The following is a 23,854-nucleotide window of genomic DNA, read 5'->3' as shown; positions in this document are numbered from 1 at the left end:
ACAATCTTTCAACCAAAGGTAAGATTTTATTTTAGCTATAACCTATCCTTATTCTTCTGCTATATTTCTGCAGGCATAATTCCCCACTGTTGTAATTTATCTATCACCGGACCATATGTTTTGTTCTTTGTTTTGTCCAGCAGAGATTTTGTTGTTGTTATTGTTGTTGCCTAAGGGCACCAGCCAGAACAATAAGCAGTTCCAAATAAGTTCCCCTTACACAGCCTTGGATATGCTAAAAATTTACTTACTAAAGCCTGATCACAAGTGAAATGTGTTTGAACTTTGCCAGTCCTTAATACAGAAAGTTTTCACTTATCCTGGCATAAAAATGATGAAACCTAGATTTAAAACTTAAAAAAAACCAAACAAAAACCCTACATGCCAGAACTGTAAAACAGAACTACATGTGCTTTTTCTCAGTGGTGCTCAAGAACACTCTGAATGGTCATTTAAAACCAGAAAGTACATATATGAAATAAAACGCATAGACTTGTCAAACAGAAGGAATATTATAACAGCAGATCCAGTGCTGTTCTTTTTTACTTTCACTAGTCCACAGTTCACCTGATTTGTATTGACTAGATTGCTGCCACTGATAAGTCTCTTCGTTACTGCATCTGACATGAAAATTAACAGAAGACTAATTTTAGCAATATTATAAGCATCCTTCTATAAGTATATCACACAGGTTTTTTTCAATGTGTGAAACATTCTCCTCCTCAATATCAAGGAGATAATAGACATTTGTTATCTAAATTCAGTTTTAAAAGTCCAGGTCCCCCATGTTTCTCCATGTTTAAGGAAAGCTGGCCATCAGCAGGGAACAGAGGGTTGAAACTGTTAAAATAATTGGCAGGACACTGTGCAGACTCCAAAATGCTTTCTTGAATGGGTATCTCCTATATCAAATATTACAGCTTTTCCCTGAGTTTATAACATTGTAACATAGTCCAATGGCTTGTTCATTACCGTAGTTTTCCTTCCCTTCCTTTCTCTTTTCTTTTTCTTTTTTTTTTTTTTTTTGTCTTTAGTACACATTTGGATCTATTCCCCTTCTTAAATCTCAGAATATATGGTAAGAGCTTATCCAATAAACACTTTTCCAAATATCCTAAAATATGTTACATAGCTCACAAAACACCCAAATAAATGGCTATTGCATTGAAGTGTTCAGCATCTTTAACACTCTTCACAGCAAAATAAATTTGTTTAAACAGTTTAAAATGCAGAGGTCAGCCTATATTGGTATATCTAAAATACAACTACTTAAGCAGCATGCCATCAGTGTGGTTCTCAGCCTCACTAAGCACAGATTACTGAAAGATACCACCTTTTTGGAAGAGCAGCATTGCCCATTATGAAATATTTTTCAAATCCCAACACCTAAAGCAGCCATATTGTATCTTTAAAAGTAATTGCATGCACCTTTCGAAAATAATAAAACAAATCTTGTAATGTCCCATCAAGTGCTGCCAGTATACCATCTCCGCTGTACCTACAGAGAAACAGAGATATAGAAGAAGGACTTGATTTACCCCATTCACAAAGAATGGCTGTAGCATAACTGCAAGAAAAACTCTGACCTCTTGAGTCCTTATACCTTAACCACTCAACCAATATAAACAACCCCCTGCTCCTTAATAATTATTTCCTAAGAAATAAACGTAGCATACTTGCAAAACTGTAGCATAGATAGGCTGAAACAACTCTTCAGCTGCTTATACTTACAGATATAAACAGTACACAGTTCATAATCCACCTGGAGTTTTCAGAAGGTTTTGATATCAATGCTGTTCAAACACATCCTCTAAAACGTTGAGTCTATAATCCCTCAATATGTGTCAGATAAAGGATTTCATATTGATTTGAGGTCAGGATTTCAGCATAGTGTAACTCATGCAAACTTAAGGCTTTTTATGTTGTTTCTTTTCCTTTGTCTGGCTTCTCCCTTTTCACTTTCAAACACGCAATCTGTGATCCATGAGACTTAGGAAAAAATCCAAAACTGTTTTCCTTGTAATTCAGTACATCCAGATAAAACCATGCTAGAAGGTTATTATTGATGCCTTGTTTGCTCATGCTATACGCACATTCTATTATACATAATCCCTGGATGTTCTGAAGAATCATTGCTAAAATTAAAGAACCTTTGTTTGAACTTGAAGTTTCAGTGAGTGAAAGGCATCTGCTAATAGTAGAAAAGCTTAGAAAAACCTGCAGAAAATTACTACTTTTGCAAACTAGCCACAAAAAAATCATGCTAGGTAACCTCAACAAATTGGTTCAGGTGCCTAAGATTAACATTCACAGTGCTTTCCCCGGACATATCTTGCCCTCCTTAACACATACAGAGTCGCATCATTAACTCATTAAGTTTATTTAAAAATTGTTCTCCCTATTTGCGTGATAGGCTGCAACTAACAGTCTGTTTTGTAAACTAAGCAAGTTTATTCTTGGTCTGTGTTCATGCAATGCTTAAGATTTGTCTACATACAAAAGTTAGGCTTAATTACACTGATTTAATTTAATCAGCTTAAGCCCTGTACTGTGATGGGATCATAAGGTTGCTTTTTACGTGTGAAGTTCCTCTTGTTAGGGAAGATGGACCTTTTATACTATTTTATACTATTACATTTGCATCCACATCCAGGTTACACTTGCACAATTATTTCAGTAAAACATAACGCATAGCCAAAATACTTACACTGCTCTAGAACCCATGTTAACAGAACACACATCTGAAAGAGTAAATGGTCCTTAGAAATTTTGGTAGAGACTTCATTAGGAATTAAAATACTCTTATTCTTGATGTGTACTATTTTAGGGCTGATGGAAAGTTCCAGATATAATAGTCAGTCTCTACCAGAAGAGAAAATGGCATGAGTACTGGCAGAACCAGCTTTATGAGTTTCTGTGGCAACCCAATAGCTGAGAAGGTGTTTCAATTTTCACTGCAAACAATCCTTAACTTTGGATGCTTTTAAATAGAATTCAGGATGTATTTATATTTGTTGCTTAGAAAATTGAAAGACTGAAGATGCAAGGTCACCTGAGCCAACAAATCCTAGTAAATACTTGAAATTTCAGAAAGTGTTGAAAATGTCCCAGAATGCTTTCAACTTAGGATGAGATTTTTCAGTATTTTTGCAAAATATAATGGCTCTTTGCTATATGGTAGCACTGGCACTGAACTATAAAAACAATGTGAAACATTAATAATTTGAAATTTTCTTAATGGAAATACCTAATAAGAAACTTTAATCATTGATGACATTGCTATTTTTATAATTGAGCAGGGATCTCCATTCTAGGGCACTAAGAACAGAGGAAAAATAAAATTTAGGTATTACAAAGCCCTAGAATACGTAGTTTCATTAATGGAATTTCAACAGATATAAATGGTTTTAATGAACAAATTGCTCTGTAAGCAATGGAAATGTTCAGTGTGGCTACCAGTTGATTTGTGCTGTATCACACTCATGTGGGTCCAACCACAATAGTTGCTCTTTGCTGCACATATGTCCTGTGGCCTCTCCCTCCACTTTCCCCTGACCATGGGTAACACCACAAGCTCTGGTTCCCTTTAGCACTTCACCAGGGAATGCAGCTGGGTACTCAGCTAGGAGCTGGGCAAGATGCAGCACATGATTCATACAGAAATGAAGACAAGCTGGCTGGCTGGCTATAGATAGTGCTGCATTCACTCTGCAGTCTTAGCTGCACAGAGGAACACTTTGGATGACTCTCCCTATCTAGTCACCAGTTTTTTTGAAGCTTGTAAAAACTTGAAACTTTTCAGACACTGCCCCGCTGTCAAATTCTACTTAAATCAGCCAACATTTTCTGAGATACAGACTGGCACAGACATTGCAGATGTATTTCTATCAGAAATGAGATTGAAATACACTTGATAATGAACATAAATATATCTATTTTTTCTGGAGGTAAGTGGCTGTCCTGCTTTTCTGCTCCCAGATTCCTAAACTTTGTCCCTCCATGGATAATACAAGAGGTCTCACATTGCACTATCACAATGGCTGGTAGTAGAATGCTATATCCACAGATTTGTTAAATTCTACCATCATCAATACTTCTAAGCAATCCTCTACTTCAGTAGCATAAAAACATTATTAACTACATGGATATAATGACAGAAACATTTTAAATGCTATCAGACGGTAAAAGCAGTATGTTATGGACTCCTAGAATACTAGGCAACAGGTTATAGAATATCCTATATAAGTTTTCAATTTTTGATAAATGAAATTGTTTGCATATGGAAAATTTTAGGTATAATATTATTTCCTCACAAAATACCTGTAGATTCAGAGAGGCAAAACCACACTGAAGTGTAAGAGTTAGGTATATATGCAACTGACAGAGTGCATGCAAAAGATTGCGTGCTGTTACTCATGTACTATATACAGAGTATATATGCATATTCATATATGAATTGAATATCTTATGAAATTCAGTGTAAGATAATGAAAATACAGATAGACTTACAGATCAGCATTTAGGCTTCTCACTCAAATTTCTGTTATCCACTGTAAAGCAAAAATAATCAGAAACGGCCAAACCTGTCTTCAACAGACACTTTTTTTTTTAACTAGGTACCTGAATGTTACACACGGTCTAAAAACTTTCATGTTATAAATCACTTCAGAAATAACGATGGATTTATAACTCCCTCTCGATACTGCAGACAAGTGCTACTCTAATCCAAACCACTGGGATCAGGCAGGTTGCATGATACACCCTCACTCAGGACTGCTTAGATCCACCTAAGCGTCAGCGCTGAAAGTTATTAGCAAGGCATAAAGCATTTGGAACTGTGGTACATTTACTATTGTTCATATTTAAAATCTTCTTTTAAATATTGTGTAACTTTCTGAAGTTTTATTAAGGAACATTTATTGGCTATTAAATCACTCCCCACCCTGTTGCTCTACAGGACAACACTGCATGCTCTTAAAGGCTTGGGTGGCCTAACAGAGTCTGTGACTGCTCTCGGACTTCACTTGGTAGATATATTTACCTTACTTCTACCATTTCATATGGAATTATTTGTCAGTTTCAGTGCCATTCCTTCCTCTGAGCCAGTGCTTTCATTTTATTTAATTTTTATCTTTTAGATTCATTTTGCCTCTTCAAGGAATAAAGAAATTGAGGAACTAACTCCAAATTTAAGTTCATATGGCTTCCATCTCTTTATGATAACCCTCTAGATAAGCAGGCACATTCTGAAAAGCACAATGATAGATTCCTTTGTATAGTGGTCTCTCTTCAGATCCCACAAATAAGCACCAAAAAAATTCTTAACTAATATGGAATTTCAGCTTAGATGGTCACAAATTAACCAGAGAAGGGTGAATGTTAGTTTAAACAAATTACTCACATTTTCCATTTTTGGTCTACAGCATAAGAAATTAGATAGTTAATTTTAAATGCAAAACTTTGTACAGCGTGCAAATCATGTCTGTATGTCAAAGTAAAATAACAAACCTAATGAGGAATGTTAAAAAAGCAAGACCCATTAGTTTAAAGATACATGGAAGCAGCCAAAGATGACAAACATGCATAAAATTCAAAACATGATGGAAAAGGGAACAGGCACTGAACCACATAAATCAGTGTTTTGAATTCTATTTCTCTGTGGGTATAATTGTACCTTAGTTTCTTATAATGATTTATTGAGGTAAATAGTCTGTATGGTTTAACAGCTACAGCTTCAAAGTGTCAGGCACAGACTCTCCTTTATTCATGAGGCAGCTGAGTATTGGGATGTGAATTAGCTTCTGTATTCTGGGACTTGGCAAAGTTTGTTTTTAAGGTCCTTATAAAGGATTCATGTTGATGCAGCTATTCAAATGTGAAAAACACTGTGCTGTAATGGATGAAATAGAAAAGCTTTACAGTAATTCTGGAGGCAAAAAAGTAAAAACACTGAAATAAACCATTCAGAATTACTTTCAGCAAAAGAAAGGAATGCCCCAGAGTTAATTTGAATACATTATATCATTCTGGGGAACACAGAAAAAAACTAATTTCTTGATGAAGTACAAAAGTGCGATGGGATTCCAGAATTTACTTTTAAGTTAAAATAAAATAAAGTACAAAAAAGAAATGGTAGAAGTTTAAGCTGTGATATTCACATTTTGGGTTGATTGCCAAACCACACGTTCTATTGCTCTCAGACCAGGATAAACCAACCATTAACTAATCAAAAGAATCATTATCCATGAAAGCTATGATGGCATTTTAACAGTTCTTAATCTATTAATAAGAAAGAATAATTTGCAAAATATATTCCCTCTTCTGTTTATATTCATAGGGCCATTCTAAGCAGAAATTATATATAGGCTCCCATGGTGTAGAAACCCTATGAAAGCCATGAAAATTCACTAAGCTTCCTTACGCACTGTGCCAAGATATTCAGCAGGAACTTTGGTCATTGCCAAGAAACATGTGTGCCTCAGATACAGAAGCTCTGCATGTACCGGTATTTCAACATTCCTGGAGAGAAATGTGACCCCTTGATGCATACACTGGTTTGCTGGCATGCTTGCATTCCTCCCCATCTGTCAGAGTGGCATTCTGCCTTCTCACAAGGTGGGATGCCAGTTTCGGAGCACAGGTGCCAACCAAATATAGGTTCAGACTAATACTCTGCAAAATGTGGCAAATGACATTTCACCTGCAAGAAGATCGTCCTACCCCTGACCCATGCCAAATTAGGATTGCATGCTTCATTAGCAAAGGGGCTCATCAGCTGAAAATCATAGGCAGCACCAGAAATGCTGGTTTTCCGTATAACGTCTCCTAGCTGAAGGTCTTCAGCACTGAGGTTTAATTTACAATACGCCAAATTTTCCTAACGTTGCGGACATACAGCCCTTTTGAGAAAGCTGCAACAGACCATGGACAGAGATCTGTCAAATTCATCCTCCCAGACTCATTTCTAACAAATTCCAAGATTCTTAAAAAGGGCAAATGAATTAACAGTAGGGAAAAGGCATAAGTAAAGATTTGTGTTACCTCTAAGGGAGTTTACTAACAACACAGAGAACCACCTTTATTATGACTGTCAAAAAACTCAAACCAAAACCACTTGTTATCAACCACCAAATTGCTCATATAATTCTAAAATCCTTAAATTATAATAAAATATTTTACTATAAAAATTGATATACAATATAAAAAGTTAAATTAGCTTTTAGTTTGAGAATTTACATACATGTGAAAGCACACTACTCATGAACAACCATTATATAAAAACCATTCAACATACAATGACAACACTGGATAATATCAAATGGTGTTTCAATACCCTCAGAATAAGGTATATTTTGAACTCTTTCATTAATGAAAATATTGCACACTAAATTAATCTAACAAGAAAAGTTAAATATTCAGTCGATCGATAAATATAATAGCCACAAAGTAGTGTTGGTTTTGCTTCCAAATTAGCATAGCCTACCTTATTTATAAATGTACAAAACAAAAATGAAGCATTGCTAGTCTAAAAAAATTATCTGCTTTCAGGAAACAATTCACTATCCCTTCTTTTGTAATTTACTATGATTTCTGTAATTTATTTATCTCAGGATACACCTAATAGATCATCAACTTTAAGTGATTTTGTTAAACTAACTATCCAAAAATGAGAGTCATATTATGCATAATTCTGCATTATTTAGGCTATTCAGAAGGCATGCCACCGCTATTCCCAAATTACAAACTCAAAGCTATTAATTCTTACTAGCACAAAATTATGACTCAATACACTGAATTCTATAATTACAATTCAATACATTAAGATGCAGTGTCCTGCATCTGAGATGGAACAACCCCATGCAACAGTACAGGCTGGGGGCCAACTGGCTAGTAAGCCTATTTGCAAGAAAAAAAATATAGGTCCCTGTGGACAAGCTGATCATGAGCCAGCAGCGTGCCCTGGCAGCAAAGGCGGCCAACAGCACCCTGGGCTGTTTTAACAGGAGCATTGCCGGCAGATTGAGGGAGCTGATAATTTCCCTCTTTCTGGCACTTGTGAGACTGCATCAGGAGCAGTATCTCCAGCTCTGGTCCTCCCAGTACAAGACAGATATTGAAACAGTGGAGCAAGTCCGACAGAGACACCAAGACAACTAGGAGGCTGCAGCACGATATACAAGAAGTTGAGAGAGCTGGGTTTGCACAGCCTGGGGAACAGCAGGTGAAGGTGAGAGATTTTTGCTGCCTGCAACCGCCTAATAAGAGGGTATAGGGAAGATGGAACAAGGCTCCTCGCGGAGGTGCACAGTGACATGACAAGAGGCAATGGACACAAGCCGAAATATGGGAAATTCCAATTCAATATAAAGAAAAAAATTACCTTGAGGGTGGTCAAACATTGGGCCAGGTTGCCAAGAAACACTGTGGCATCACCATCCTTGGAGATGCTCCAACTTGACTGGAGATGGCACTGTGCAACCTGCTCTAATTGGACCTGCATCGAGCAAGAGGTGGGACTAGATGACCCCTGGCGGTCCTTTCCAATCTACATAATTCTATGTTTCTATGATATACATGATACGATTTTGTATGATACACATACCAGTTTTAACAACGCCATATACAGGAACATTTATCAGTATCGCACCCTAGACACTCGCTAAACTATTTAGGGACAGCGTACAGCCTTACATTTGCTTTTCTCAGCTTTTCATTCAAACAAAGGCTTCAGTCTTTTGTACAGAACTTACTTCTAGTAAATTAACAGCATTATACATGGCATTTATACTAAGCCTTCCCACTCTGGACCCCAAATGCTTTAGAAATAATGCATTACTTAAAATAGAAAAAGGCACCTGTTATGCCCCCAGAAAAACAAGGAAGGTGGCATAAAGTCAGTAGAAAAGCATATTTTTCTTCCTGGCACACTGTGCCTATATGTCACAACCACCGTCCTAATGTTAAGGACACTGTCCTGCCTCCAGGCAAGATACCACAATTCCATGACAGTCTCAGGCATATCATAAATATCATAAGAGGACATGATCTTTCATGCCTAGGTTAATTTATTTAAAATTTATTATTTCAGACTGTTAAAAATATCCTGATGCTTGGGCTACAAATTTCTATGCTCAAAGTCAAAATGTACATAAGTTGCTGCAGTTCTGCACCTGCAACTTAATGTCATTTATTATAAGAGAATGAATACCAAAATGGTAAAGTCAACTGCAGTATAGGTAGAGTGCACGGTAGGTTCTTGGCAAAGTTGCCAGATAGATAGTTTATAGTTTTTTAACACAGTGTATACCTTGAAAAGATCATTACATTAATTTTAAAGATCTGATGTAAGAAATAAGATGTTGGTGTTAAACAGGTAAAAGAGGGTAATAAATTTCCCTTTTATTTTTGTGTTTATTGCAGTCACTCAAAGCCAATAGGCTGTGACTGATACACAATTAATAATCCATGAGCCCAGTACCTGGACAAAGCAAACATGTATTTGTATGTCCTTTTGTATAGTAAAGATCTTCCAGTAGCTAAAATGAGCAAAAATCAGCATTGCCAAGTAGACACACTGCCTACGTTTTAAGTACCACAAGTCACCAGAACACACACAAACTGGCTACAATGGACCTGATTCATCTTCCTATAGGCTCCTGTAAATAAGACGGGTAATGAATGATCATATATTTGGAACATATACTGTCAGGACACAAATTAATGAAATTTTTTTGCAGTAGGAAAAAACTTTCTGATGCAGTGGCAGCAGACAGTACTGTGATACAGCTCTATCATGGGGATGCAGATATTGTTAGAAAAGAAAAATCTCCAGCAGTCTTCAAAGTTTATTTGGACATTGGGTGCATATTAAAAGTCTATGTGCTCCACTGACGAAAGTTAAGCAGAAACATTTCTTTTCCAGAAGGAGTGACTTCGGAGCTATGCAGATATATCAGAGTTTTAGCACACCCATTTTCTTCACACCTTTCTCAAAGCGTTTTGGATGACATGAAAAGCAGCAGTGTAAAGATATCTGGTGTTATTTCTTATTCCTGTCCACTGACCACTTCCACAAATGTTACTGAAGGCCCTAGGGAGGAGCAACTAATACAATTGTAGAGGACTGGGAAGGAGAACACACAGAGCCACTGTTTTTCCCATATCAATTACATTTCCTAATTCCTCTTTGCCCAACCAGTAAAAGATTCAAAGGTGTTGGGAACAGGAATAATTATATGAAGAGACAAATTCTGTATACAGACAACTTCCAACTTACTTCAGAGACTTTGGCTTTCACAGCACCACATTACTCAAAAAGGACAATGTTAATTTTGTTCAACCTTTTTCAGCAGAGTTATTCACTGAAGTATGTTAAGGAGTGGTTTGTCCATGCCATTTTCAAATTACCCAATAAATTAAATTCCCTAAGAGAAACAGATGGAAATGTTAGATTCCCTTTTCATTTAAGTATTCTGCTTTACTAGAGATGGATGAAACAGGGGATACACCAAAGGAAGAAACTACTGAGTGTTCACTCTAAACAAACACAATTCATTTTGATAATACTGAAAATTTTGTCTCATCATTCAGACTCGCAGTAGAATAATTGAATTTGGCAGATACTTTCTGTGAAACGTCTTTATTGGTGTTTTTATGTGTTAGCAAGCACAAAAGAAAAAGAAGGAAAAGAAGTGAAATATATATAAAGCTATATCTTCATAGCAATAAAAATGATTTTTACTCAGGTACAATATTCTAGCACTGTACCATGTACAGTGGTAAATGAAGAGGCCTAGTCAGTCTAACATGATGTAAAATCTTAGAGGAAGCAAAGCGCTGTATTTCCTTATTTTGATGTAGCTGGTTCACATCAGCTCCAAGTAAGAGATATATGGTTGGCCTTGACTGGCTACACTGATATAAAAACTACCTGGGTCCTGCTTCCACTAGGACTGTACCTAGAGAAAGGTGTCCTAACTTACCTTTTATGATATTAAAAATGAGGATTTTTAAAATCTTTGTATTGAGGACAAAGCCTAATACATGCAATGGTACTGGAAGCCTGCACAGTGCTGGGTTCAAGGACATCATTCCTCCATTCTTTGTTTTCTTCATTCGTTAAACTGGGGCAACAATTCTTTTTTCTGTGGTATTGAATAATGGCCTGTTCTGCTAGCCCAGAAATAAAAGTAAGTGAAGATAGTCTTTGTATTGATGTGCTGCCTGCCTTGTTTACGATAGAAACTATTTTGTTTTTAGAGGGGAAGTGTTCTAAGAAAAGCTTTTATAACAGGTTCAGAAATATAAAAGCCATTTCAGGATGAGGACATCTCTATCCTTTATTTTGTTAGTCCTTGAAAGGGCTTTTTAAATGTTAACAGCTATGACTGCCTTCCCTCAACTGATGCTCCCTTCTCAGCAATCCTTCTGTTGACATCTCTTTGTTTGCTCTTAGCTTGTCTCTCCTTCTTCCCAACCCCTTAAAGCAAAACTTAGCAAGAGCTTGGAATTGAACTTTTGGCAGACTTTGGGCCACTAAAACACACTGAATAAGTATGTTGTGTAAGTAAGTCAGTTTTCAATAAAAAAATTTCTTTCCCCACCTCCAGTGATATACAGAACATTTTCCACTCTTCTCTGTGGCAACCTCTATATATTTCAGTGACAACTACTAAGCAAAGCTGGTCAGAAAACAGGAAGCATTCTCAGCTTAAAATATGCTGAAAGAGATGAAACAGTTTTGAAATGCTAGGGTAATGTCCTGTTTCCATTTAAAAAGAAATAAAGCTTTCTGCCTAAAACAAATTTAATCTAAACTGTGCACTTAAAGTAGGGTGTATGTGTACATACATACTTTTTTTTTATTTCAAGCTAAAAAAAAATCAGTTGTTTCCTTGTTAAGCTTTCCTACAGACAGATACTGGCAGCATTCCCTGTCTCACGGTGATAGCTACTTTGAGTATCAGAAGTTCATTAGTAACAATTAAAAATTCTACAGCACTTGAGAAGAGGTTGATCCTATTTTATATGCCAATGTCAGTTAGCATATTATAAATTACAGTAGTCCAATTACACTATAGCTAATATTTAGCACTTATACATTGCTTTGAACACACACTGTGCAACCCTTAATTAATTCTTAACGCTGGCATGTAGATATATTATCCTAATTTCACAGATAAAGCAGAAAGGTGAGATAATTTGCCAAAGGCACTTAGTCTTGGGTGGAGCCAGGACTATAACAGGGGAAGATTCAACTCTGAATCCATGGCTTCCAGGCCAGGGCTGTCCAATATCTTGGTCAGCATGTGATAGTTTTATTACTGCAGCTTAGTCGGTCACTGCACACCAAAGACATCCTTACCACATTACACAACAAAAAAATTCTTTTGGCTGTCAGACCTAGTTCTACTTTCATCTACCCTAACTCTACACAGAGAGCTCAAAAAAAATAATTTAAAAAAAAATATTTTGAAGATTCTACATCAGGTTCTTCAAACATGAAACTGCTTCTGCAAGATCTAGTTAATCCTCCGCTTTCCCATACCTAGTTTTCCTAAGCTGTTGTCTGCCCAAAAGTTTTTATAATACAGATTGCTGAGATTCAAAACTTGGAATTGGACTGGAGTAGAAAATCTTCATTAAGGTAGTTTTTCTAGTACTTCCTGTAATAGAGCTGGTGTTCACCTACCCTCCTCCCCCAAAGATGGTTCCCATCCACAGACTGGAGCTCACTATAGAAGCAGAAATATATAGAAAAGTCAGAAGTGATTATATACAGTGTTATATAGCAATTAACATCATACAATTTAATTCATTGGCTATTCTCACACAAAAGTAAATCCCCTTGAAGCACACATTGGACTTCCCCATCCTCCCACATTACCCACCAAGTGCACCCAGGTCCCTGAGCAAAAGCAATCCTGCAGATGGGTTTGCCTTTGCCTGAGACAGGCACAACCCAGACTGCTTTCCCTAGCATATTTTTTATGTGCACTACAGAGACTTTATCCCCTTCTACAGTACGTAAAAGTTCTGATTGGGCAGGGCCAGCTCGATTGGTAGATCCTTGGTTGACTAACCAACCGGCTTTTGCTAAATGTGTATCCCAATGTTCGAAGGTCCCACCCCCCATTGCTCTCAGCATAGTCTTTAACAGTCCACCATATCGTTCGACTTTCCCAGAGGCTGGTGCATGATAGGGGATGTGATATACCCACTCAATGCCATGCTCTTTGGCCCAGGTGTCTATGAGGTTGTTTTGGAAATGAGTCCCATCGTCTGACTCAATTCTTTCTGGGGTGCTCTGTCACCATAAGACTTGCTTTTCAAGGCCCAGGATGGTGTTCCAGGCAGCGGCATGGGGCACAGGATGTGTTTCCAGCCATCTGGTGGTTGCTTCCACCATTTTAAGCACATGGCGCTTGCCTTGACGGGTTTGTGGGAGTGTGATATAGACAATCTGCCAGGCCTCCCCATATCTGTATTTCAGCCATCACTCTCCATACCACAGGGGCTTTAACCACTTGGCTTGCTTGATTGCAGCACGTTTCACATTCATGGATAACCTGTGAGATAATATCTATGGTCAAGTCCATCCCTCGATCATGAGCCCATCTATATGTTGCATCTCTTCCTTGATGGCCTGAGGTGTCATGGGCCCACTGAGCCATAAATAATTCAACCTTATGTTGCCAATCCAGTTCTGGTTCCATCACCGCTGCACTTGTCCGGTTCTATCAGCGCTGCACACTCCTCGGCTTCATCAAAGTTCATCCTTCATTAATCTGGGTGCTTTTTACTCTAATACCCTTGATATGGCATACGGCCACCATAGTGATGGTAGCAGAGGATGGTTACAATCCATCGACCTCTGGGTTATAAGACAGAGTATAATTGTACAGGACAGTGAACAATTTTGTTACCTTATCTGTCATTTCACCTCATCTCTCTCTCACCTTATTGTCTATCTCTGTTCCTTTCCAACAAAAAACGTGCCTCCCTATTGTGCTTTAGCTATACTGATAGAGAGTCATTTAGTTGAGGTCTGATTTCTGCATTGTAGGCAGTTTCTGCTTCATGCAAAAAATCTCACCTCCTGTGAACTGAACGTTAATTTCAGGACAGTCTCTTAAGAGGGACTTCACCTCCTGTGAATTGAATGTTAATTTCAGGATAGTCTCTTAAGAGGGACTATGTCAAAGAAATGTGGAAAATTCACACCAATATTGCCCAGGATCCTTACCTACTGTTTTGCTTATATTCTAAGACAGTCTCACAGATTGGAAAAGACAGGTTTCTTCTTAGAAACCCAGTCTGTCTTGTTCTCCTGCGAATCATTATATTTCTCAGTTGTTCAAAAGAATACAGCAAATATAACATTGAATCCTAGCATAACAGGATTTTCAGAACTCCTTTCTTATCACTTACTAGTGTTACTGGAATTATATAAAGCTCATGAGTTGCACATCCTCAGAATTATCTGAAACATCTCCATAAAGATAAATGAAACCTTTACATAACCAGTCTGCCACTGAGAGAACCCACATTTTTGTTAGCAGTCAGATCACTCCATTTTTAAGTTACTCCATAAGCAGATGGATGCCATTTAATGCTAGGGATGTATCTGTTTATTAAGGTACCTCTTTTCTGCAAAAACAGAGCATTTTTATCCCAAGTGAGCAATAAACTAAGGAAAAAAAAAATTGTAAAAGCCTCTCACTAAAATATCATCAGCACATCATTATTCAAAATGTAAACAAAAACAAAATTACCAAACCATTAGTCAGCCATATAAACATTAGTACATTTTAGTTGTCCTGAAAAAGACTTAAATTTAACAGTAAGCCACAACTAAGACCCAATTATAATAGCTGATTTAGAGTTTAACAGTCTCATTTTCTTGCACTTTTTTTTTTCCCCAAGGCAAACCTTCTCAGTTTGTCCCATAAGGGAACCTTAGCCGTGAAGCTAAAATTTCACACTTGTTTTTATTAAGGAACAGGTCTTTAGGCATAATAGTACAGAAACTGTAATAAAAGCTTAACTTAAAAAAAATTGAAAAGGTACAGTTACACTGGTATTAGATTACCACAATTCCTATTAATTGGACTAAAAATGCTGCTAGATACTACTCTAAAAAATTGAGTTTTTTAATTTATAAAGTAATGTTATTTTTTACATTTTTTGCATTTTTACTCCCCTTCTGTTAGAAATAATTTTTTAAACACTGAAACTTAAATTAATCCAGTATTACAGTCATTATATAATATTCTATACATTTAAATACATTAAAATGAAGTTAAAGTGGTAAATATAACATTCTCTTATATTAATGCTCCCTTCTGCTCTTTATCATTGTCAGACAATAACTACAGAAGTTGTAGAAAGCAGGTGTAACAGCTATGCCTTTCTATTTGATTTTGCACACTCAAGCAGTGCAATATATGTGAACGTGAATTTAAACATCACTATCCTAGTGCTGTTCTGTATAAATAATAATTGAAAATAATTATATTCTACATATATCTTTAACTCTGAATCTACCTACCCAGGAGTGGAAGGGCTATACCAGCACATCTCTACATTATTAGATCTGCTGAACTTTTGTGCTCCATCTTCCAGAATATTTTCGTATCAACTCTTCTTCCATTGTATTTCAGTCCTACAAAAGAACGATGGGTGACATCTGAATAACAAGGCTCAGGGAAAATGTTAAAAAGTATCAAAGTGACTGAGGAGCTTAATTGCCATACTCACAAAAAACATAGTAATGACACATTTTAGCTCTGTAAGGAGGAAATTCATAAAGACAAACTTAGCTAGGAGCAGTTCATCCCCCAAGCACACAGATTCCTCTCAAAGACAGTTCAGAGCAGAAGCCTAACTTTAGAAGCCCTATAGGAACTTTTCATTCACTACAGGGAGAGCATAGGAAAACTACATTCAGAAAACTGAAGGTAGTCACTGCAGGATCTTCCCCAAACTGTTTGAAAGCTGGACTCAGCTCCTACCAGCAGTCAGATCACCTCAGCTAAAAGTGAGTTCATGGAACCAGACCGACCACCATCACCCACCCCAAGCTGCTTCAGCATAAAGAGGTTACTTGCAAGGAACTGAACACCCTTCCTTCATGAGATGTGCTGCCCATCAGCATCTTTACACTGTGTGTAGACCTATGTGTTATGGGACCTATGCGCTATGTTTTCAAAGTTATGTTTACCCCTAATCACTCTTTGCAGAGTGTGGTCTTCTTGCCTTGCAGATGACTACACCTGGCATTGGCAGGCACAGCCTACCTTGTCATTCCTTCCGTCTAATCCTCAAAATCCAAAAAATTTCCCTGGTGGAACACAGAGCTAGACACGGTGGGTGGGTAGACTTACTGGCTCAAATCCAAAATGTTTAACAGTTATAGCGACACAAACAGTAAAAATGAGAATAAAAACTTGTGATTAGAATAAGCCAAACAAACCACTACAGGTAAGTAGATGCAAAGGAATGCAGCTTAGATCACTGCAAGTTAAAAGAAAGTTCAGATTCAAGCCAATTATTGAGAAGAACTGAAGATCTGGGGCATATTCTGACCACCTATACTGTATGTACAAAGCACACAAGAAGACTGAGAGAACAAGCATATGTAATTTATGGGTACTGCTGGAGATGAAAAGTCCCATGGCTGAAGTGACTGCCTTTATGCACACGGACAACATGAACGTACAGACTGACAACCACTCAAAAAAGATCTAATCAAGACACTAACTTGAGCTCTTTTGACTAAACAAGAAAATTGCAATCATTTGTTTTAAATCAATTGTTAAGGAGGTTTCAGTAAGACTACATACACTTACACGCACTCATACCTGTTTTCACCTTGAGTAGTTTACCTCATTTTAATTTCAAAAATCCTTAGGCAACCAACTTTAACCTTAAACTAGCCAGGTTTAAGCTGCAATATGAATTGGCACACACCATTTGCACATTTCGGCATGCGCCTTAGCCTCCTGGCATTAGTTGGACTGTTACAACTTTATCCTGGGGATAAAGTCACTATGTAATTGAGGAATTAAAACAGAAGGGATTTTCATAACATTAAGGCGAGAAGACCTGAAGATGTGACTGTGCATCTTCCCATCCAACAAATCTAAGCAAAACCCCCAGAATATTAACATTCAATGGCAACCCATTCAAACTGAGCTAGTTCTGAAGCATACATCTGCATGTGAGGAAATACTAACTTGGGGGGTGGTAAGTGAATTTCTGCTTTGTACACGGCGTACATGTGGGGGAGATGGGACGGCAGGAAAGACAGTGATGGCAAACGGCCAGAGCAGCTGAAGGGTTAACTGGAGACATTTGGAGCCCCAAACACAGAGGAGTCCGCACAGATCACAGACTACCATTCTCCACACGAGGTGGCAGGGCCGGTCGGCGGGAGGGGAGCCCCCGCGTTACTCCGGTGCGGCGGCGAGAGGGATTTCGGGTCGGGCTGGAGCTGGCGGGACACGGACGGTTACTGAAGTGGACCGAGAAGAGCGGGAGAGGCGCCCCGTCTCCGCCCCGACCCTCCAACGCCGGGAGGTGAGGATAAGCGGCGGGAACCTCGCGGTGTCCTCGCGGCTCCGGCCGTTACCCGAGGCGCGCGGCAAGAGGGGGGGCGGGGGGCGCTACCGCCGCCTTCAGGCGACCGTTACCCCACCTGAGGCGCCGGCAGCGGCACACCCGGGCGGGGACCGCGGCCGCCTCCACGCCGGCAGCTCGCATGCTCGACTGCGGCCAGAGCTCGCCTTCCCTCCTCGGCAGGGATTACCTCAGGCCCCGAGCCAGCCGTCGCCCGGCCGCGCTCACACGACGGCAGAAGCGCAGCCCCGGAGCCGAGAGCCCCTCGCTCCCCTCATTACCCCAGCGGCACTTCGCGCCTGACCGGCAGCTGCGCCGCGCCCGACGCCACACCGAGGCGAACTGCCGGTGACCGCCTGACACCGACACCGCCAGCCCTCCCGCTCCCCCCCCCCCCGGCTCCGCTGCTGCGCGCGACCGAGGATGCCCAAGCCCCGCCTTCCTCCCCGCACCACCGCCTCCCTCCGGAGACGGAGACGGGGGCCGGCCCGCGCCCCTGCCAATCAGCGGGCAGAGACGCCCCGCCCCCCGCCGCGGAGGCCTGTGGGACGGGTAGTCCTCGCCCGCCCGCTCCGCGCCGCCACCGGCCGGGCGAGAACTACCGGTCCCGGCGCGCCCCGCGGCCGACCCCGGGGCCGTGACCCGCCGCCGGCCGAGGGAGCGGCTCCGGCAGGAAGGCGGCGGAGAGGCCCGGTCACCCAGCCGCGGCGATGAGCTCGGCCAGGGAGTCCCAGGGCCACCACGGCCTCAAGCGAGCGGCCTCCCCCGATGTAAATGGGCGCGGGGCCCGGGGCAGCCGCGCGGCGGGGGAGTGGGGGAGCGGGGAGGAGGCCGGCCGGGAGGGAGGCCGCGGCGAGGCCCCGGTGCGGGACGCAGGGAAGGCCGCGGCCTTTCCCGGCCGCCCCCTCCCCCCGCCTTCCTCGCGCTGAGGGCTGTCGGGGGGCAGCGGCCGGCGGAGGCGTCACGGGGCGGGGGGGGGGGGGGGCGGCGAGGGGCCGCTCGGGGTCCGCCCCGGCGGGCGCAGTCAGCGTGTGCTCCCGCAGGGCTCCAGCAGCTGGGAGGCGGCGGACCTCGGCAACGAGGAGCGGAAGCAGAAGTTCCTGCGGCTGATGGGCGCCGGGAAGGTGAGGCCGCCCCGGGCACACGGGGACCGGGCGGGAGGATTCCCCCCCAGCCCGGGAGGCTACGCGGCCTCTTCTATTTGCGATGCCGTGAACCCTCCCCGTGAGGAGGCTTGCCGCGGGCCGCAGGGCTCTCCCGGGACAAAGACAACACTAGAAGGCAATTTGGCTTTGGGACTCTTCTTTAAGGAGGATTTGGGTTTCACAGCTGCAGCTGTTACGTCAGTAGCGGTGTGATGCAAAACACGGGTCTGAAATCGTCAAGCCTCTGCTCTGCAGCTTCCTCCCCACCCCACCCCTCTATACTTTCAGACCAGCTAATAAAATTACTTGTGGACTGCCCAGAGAGTCCTTGTTACAAACTAACCAACCTGTGCACTGCTACGTCTGTAAAGTTCTCTCCCACTGGAAAAAAATTAAAGGTTCAGAAAAATGGTAGCTGATAGACTAAACCAGCAAAATAGTAAACCTAATTAAATAATGCAGGAAATACTTTTAAAGAGAAAATGCTCTAAAACTATATTTCTACTATGCTCTTTGCAAAAAATGCTGTAAAACTAGTAAAACATAATCGTGCTTTTTCCACCTACAAAATGTTGGTTTAGTGTTGCAGTTCTACTTACCATCAAGAAAAATAATTTCACTGGTACTAGCTTATTTTGCTCGAATACAGTATTTTTGTAAGCTAAAATATTTTACTGTATTAAAGAGGCAAAATTTAATACCTCCTAGTGGATAGGAATACAATACCCTATTAAAACATCCCACTACCACTAATCTTAACGTCTACTTGGATACTTAATGCTGCTTGCTACGTAATGCCGGTTCTTGCCTATAGGGATACATTTGCTAATGAGCAATGACTGAGCCCATAAATTAATGAGCACTGTGAAGGTCTTACCTGATGCTGTGACCAGTCTAAGAGTGGGATCGTCGTAAGATGCACAGACTGAACTATTGTGTAGTGCCAGAGAAAGAGACCCAAAGGGTAAATTGTCAGAACCTAAATTCACACTTGTCCAGCATTGTGTAGTGTAGTTTTTGTATCAGTGGCAAGAAACAGAATGGAATAGAATCAGTTTTGGGGTGTGGGAAGAGTAAAGAGTATCTAGTTGTTGGGGTTTCTTTTTTCAGAAAATTCAACAAAACAAAGGTGAAACAAGTTCATCAAGAGACAGCAGCTGTTAGCTAGTAAAACTTAGAGTCCTGCTACAGTTGGTTGTTAAGGTTTGACAGCAAACCTTTTCCATTCAAGATTTCCAGAATGTTGGCAGAGCTGTCTGCACCCTAAAGCTCCAAAACAAACTGCCTTTTCTTTTAGAAAGAACATACTGGCCGCCTTGTTATCGGAGACCACAGATCAACCTCTCACTTCAGGACAGGTCAGTTTATCCAACAGCTGATACAAAGTTGGAAATCGAACACTTATTTAGGAACATCCCAGTACTTTGAGCTTCATAGATACTGCAGGGAGGGATTTCAGATTTCGTGGCTGAAGTTGAAGACAGGGCAGGCTGTGGAGTTGTAGAAGTTCCTAATTTCTTTTGTTAGATTACTGACAAACAGTTTCTGTGACTGCACTTACTTGCCTTCTAAAGTCCAGGTTCAGCAGAGTACTTGATGGTCAGTTAAACTTGTGTACAAATGCCCTGGAAATTGGGGCCTATCGGTCCTCAGTCTTATTTTGCTGTCAAAATAAGAAAGTAAAGTTTTATTGCTATTGGTACCTAGCAGTATTATACTTCTTCCTTGCTGCCAGGTATGGGTATCCAAACTTCTAAATTGTTGTGCAAGGAGAAGAACAGGGTTGGTTTCTCCCCCCACCTGTGATTACCTATTGAATAGAAAGATCTCTGCCTTAAAGCAATGAGGGAGAGGCTGAAAAGATCTGCAAGGTCATCTTGGTAATCAGCAATAATTTGATGTCGTGTAACATGTGACCATGGTAACTTCTTATCATGCTTGCTTAGGTAGTAAGTCAAAGTACATCGAAACCAAGCTGGGCTTGACTGTCTGAGAGAAGCTTTGATAAAGTTGTCTAGAATAGCAACTGTCAGAGTTCCAGAAAACTTCTTTCCCTGATAATGGTCCACTGGTAATTTTTCAGCTGATGAAAAATTATCTGTGGACCAAAACACCAAAAGAAGCCTGAGGATTGGTTCCAGATTCTGCTGTTAGGTTGCAGAGTGACTCAGAATCACCTCCTTATACCTGAATTTCCTAGAAAGGAGATTATGCTAAGGAGTCATAAAGAATCAGTACTACTTTGTTATTAGCAAAAAGTTAAGATGCTGGTTTTTTCACAAAAAATCAGAACAGCTATTTTCTTAACACTTTACTTCCTTGTCCAACATACAGTTACTGTCCTTTTATAATAACATACAGCTCTAACTTCCAAATGAGGAAATATTAATTTGCAATATAAGCTTTTAACTTTACAGAGTTACAAATTAAAAACTAGAGTGTTGTAGGCCTATCGGAAGAGAATTAGAGATTCCTACCTTTTACAAGAACACAGGATTCTTAACTATATTAGACCATATTTTCTCTCAGTGAAAATGATTCTTTACTTACTTATTCAAACAAGAAAGTAAAGGGCATGTAGAAGTAACTCATAAAAATTAGTTTTTCTGCTAATTCCTAAAGATGGAAAAATGCAGAGCTGTAGTAACCGCTCCTGATAATTCAGGATGCTTGAAATAGTTTCAGATACAGCTCTATAAACAAGAGTGATAGCACTGTCCTGACTTCTGCTCCTATATAATAATCATGGTTTAATCATAGTAATCACATGTTACGTAGCGAAGGTCAGAAACTTTCTCTTTGCTGTGACGTGTTGCAGTATTCGTAGGAAGCACAGCGAAGTCATACTGGTTACATTTACCTTGTTTAGTGGAACATATGCTATGCATTGTACAATTCTCTGAATGCATCGGGTCTTAGGAATTTAACAACCCATCTTTGTATCAAAGCACTTTTGCTTGCACCCTTGATACAATTGCTTGTAAATCTGGTGGTTTGTATGCAGCAACACTCAGTCCAGTAGTTTAAGATGTCTAAATTTAAACTTTTTCATGTATATATTGATAAACTTTGAAAATGTGACTTCATGTAATTTGATGTCTTTGTTAATTTGAATGAACCATAACCAAAGTACACTGGACAATGCAGGGGAAGAAGACAAGAAAATGAATGAAGAATTGGAGTCTCAGTACCAACAAAGCATGGACAGCACGATGTCTGGACGAAACCGGCGCCATTGTGGACTTGGTTTCAGTGAGGTAGTAAGAAGTTATTTATTTCCATAATGATTTGGCTTTCGCTTCGCTAAGACAAGACGATACATAGTTTAAAAATCCAATCACCACAACCAGTGGCAAACTTCCGCAGTTTGGGTTAAAGGACAAACTTAGTGCAGGCACTTGACCCCTATTTGCGTACACTGTGGTGGCCATTTAGATGCCTGGAAATGATTGATGCTTCTCATTGTTCTGAAAAGTGATATGACATGCTTAATGCTCCATAGTAGTCAAGACTGATTAGGACAGAAAGTGACAAATATATTAAAACAGGGTGTTGCCAAGGAATACATAAGAAGGCAGGATAACCATCTGAATTGTTGTTGAGAGCTAATTAATGTTAGCTTCTGGTTGCGGTGGGGCACATACCTCTCTGGTCCTGAAAAGTAAGTGGCTATAGAGGAGTCAGACAAGGGAAATTTGCTGTACGGAGTCCTCCAGTGAGCTGACGCCTGACTGGTCTTGTACTTGCAAGGAATTCCATAGGAATGAGCAGGAAGAGGAGTGCAACAGAAACCAAGAGAATTAGGTTATTAGGAACGTGTCTTCATCTGCCAATTGAAAGGTGCAGTAATTAATTTTTTGCTAACTTTTAGCAGCAATTACTGCATAAAAACATAGCTGATGGTTCCAGAATGAGCAGAACCACCTGTGCAGTGTTGGGAATCCTTAATATTACAGCCATGGAGGCTTTGCTCTTTAGGACCACGAACAAAAGGCCATTTGGGGATTGTTCTTGTTAGCAGTATCATTGGATTACTTCAGCATTCCACTAAACTAACATCTAGTTTCATTATGTTTCACTCAATGACAAATATTCAAGTGTCATTACGTACTGTGTACACCAAAGTAAGGAATTACTAAACTGATGTGATCTGAAACTTTTCAAACTCGCTTAATGGTGTCTTTAGGATTTCTGCTGTAACTAAATAAGAATATGGCTGATGAAACCATGGATGTCACGGTTGGTATGGTTAACCATTTCAGTGGAGTTGCTTTCTGTCTAATAATTTGTATATTAAAGACCTGTGTTTAGCAACATAGCCCATTTTAGTACTAAAATGAAAGGAGCCATTAAGCAAAACATTCTCACTGGGAAATTTTAAAAGCTGAAGCGGAGTTGCCAAGAAATAACGGTTTATCTGTCTCATAATCTGAACTTTTAGTTTCAGGAAAGCGAAGAACAAGAAGAGGCAGCTGGACACTCCTCTGAAGAGAGTTCAGAGGACTCTGAAAGTGGCTCTGAGTCGGAGCAAGAGGAGTCTGCAGAGGAGCTACAAGCTGCTGAAAAGCATGATGAAGCTGAGGTTCCAGAAAACAAAAAAGAAGCAAAAAGCAACTATAAAATGATGTTTGTTAAAGCCAGTGGTTCATAACTGCAGATGTAACAGCTTTGTATTTAAAGTACAGTAAGCCTTATTGTTACAGTGCAAAGTGGAGGACTGCTACAGCACAAATCTTTGTATTATGATTTTAAAAAGACCCTGTTAGATGACAAATAGTAGTATTTGCTTTCTGTTGCCATGGATAACATTTTTATGGGCACAGTGGTATTACTGGTTTTTGTAAAGTGTATAAAATACTGGATGGAGAAATAAATTCTTTTTGTTCTTGCCCAGTCTCTACAATGTCATCTAAACTGTGTCTCCCCTTATTCCATGCCAGATAAGGAAACTTCATGCTAGTGGTTTCTTTAGTTAGTACCCCAGTCTTGAATTTCTAACTCTTAAGATTACATGTGAATTACTGGATGTTGCATTAGTTGTAAAATACCAATATCGGCACTATTCTGTGATGTACTAGATCTTTAAACAA

The 23,854-nt window shown here is 40.0% G+C and overlaps 1 protein-coding gene and 1 long non-coding RNA gene across 2 annotated transcripts; one reads left to right on the top strand and one right to left on the bottom strand.

The window, feature by feature from the left end:
• Nucleotides 1-14,602: 14,602 nt before the first annotated feature.
• Nucleotides 14,603-18,001, bottom strand: LOC128153019 (uncharacterized). The gene is made up of 2 exons (XR_008238824.1): nucleotides 17,238-18,001; nucleotides 14,603-15,664 (listed from the first exon to the last, which is right to left on the bottom strand). It is a non-coding gene; the product is annotated as an uncharacterized LOC128153019 (long non-coding RNA).
• Nucleotides 18,002-18,230: 229 nt separating this feature from the next.
• Nucleotides 18,231-23,672, top strand: C16H11orf58 (chromosome 16 C11orf58 homolog). The gene is made up of 5 exons (XM_052811465.1): nucleotides 18,231-18,389; nucleotides 18,663-18,743; nucleotides 20,062-20,122; nucleotides 21,912-22,021; nucleotides 23,206-23,672. The coding sequence occupies exons 1-5, from the start codon at nucleotides 18,330-18,332 to the stop codon at nucleotides 23,413-23,415; spliced, it is 522 nt and encodes a 173-aa protein (XP_052667425.1). The 5' UTR covers nucleotides 18,231-18,329; the 3' UTR covers nucleotides 23,416-23,672.
• The last annotated feature ends 182 nt before the right edge of the window (nucleotides 23,673-23,854 follow it).

This window comes from Harpia harpyja, chromosome 16 (genome assembly GCF_026419915.1).
Source record: "Harpia harpyja isolate bHarHar1 chromosome 16, bHarHar1 primary haplotype, whole genome shotgun sequence".
Lineage (NCBI taxonomy): Eukaryota > Metazoa > Chordata > Aves > Accipitriformes > Accipitridae > Harpia > Harpia harpyja.
This window is presented reverse-complemented; position numbering and strand designations above follow the sequence as displayed.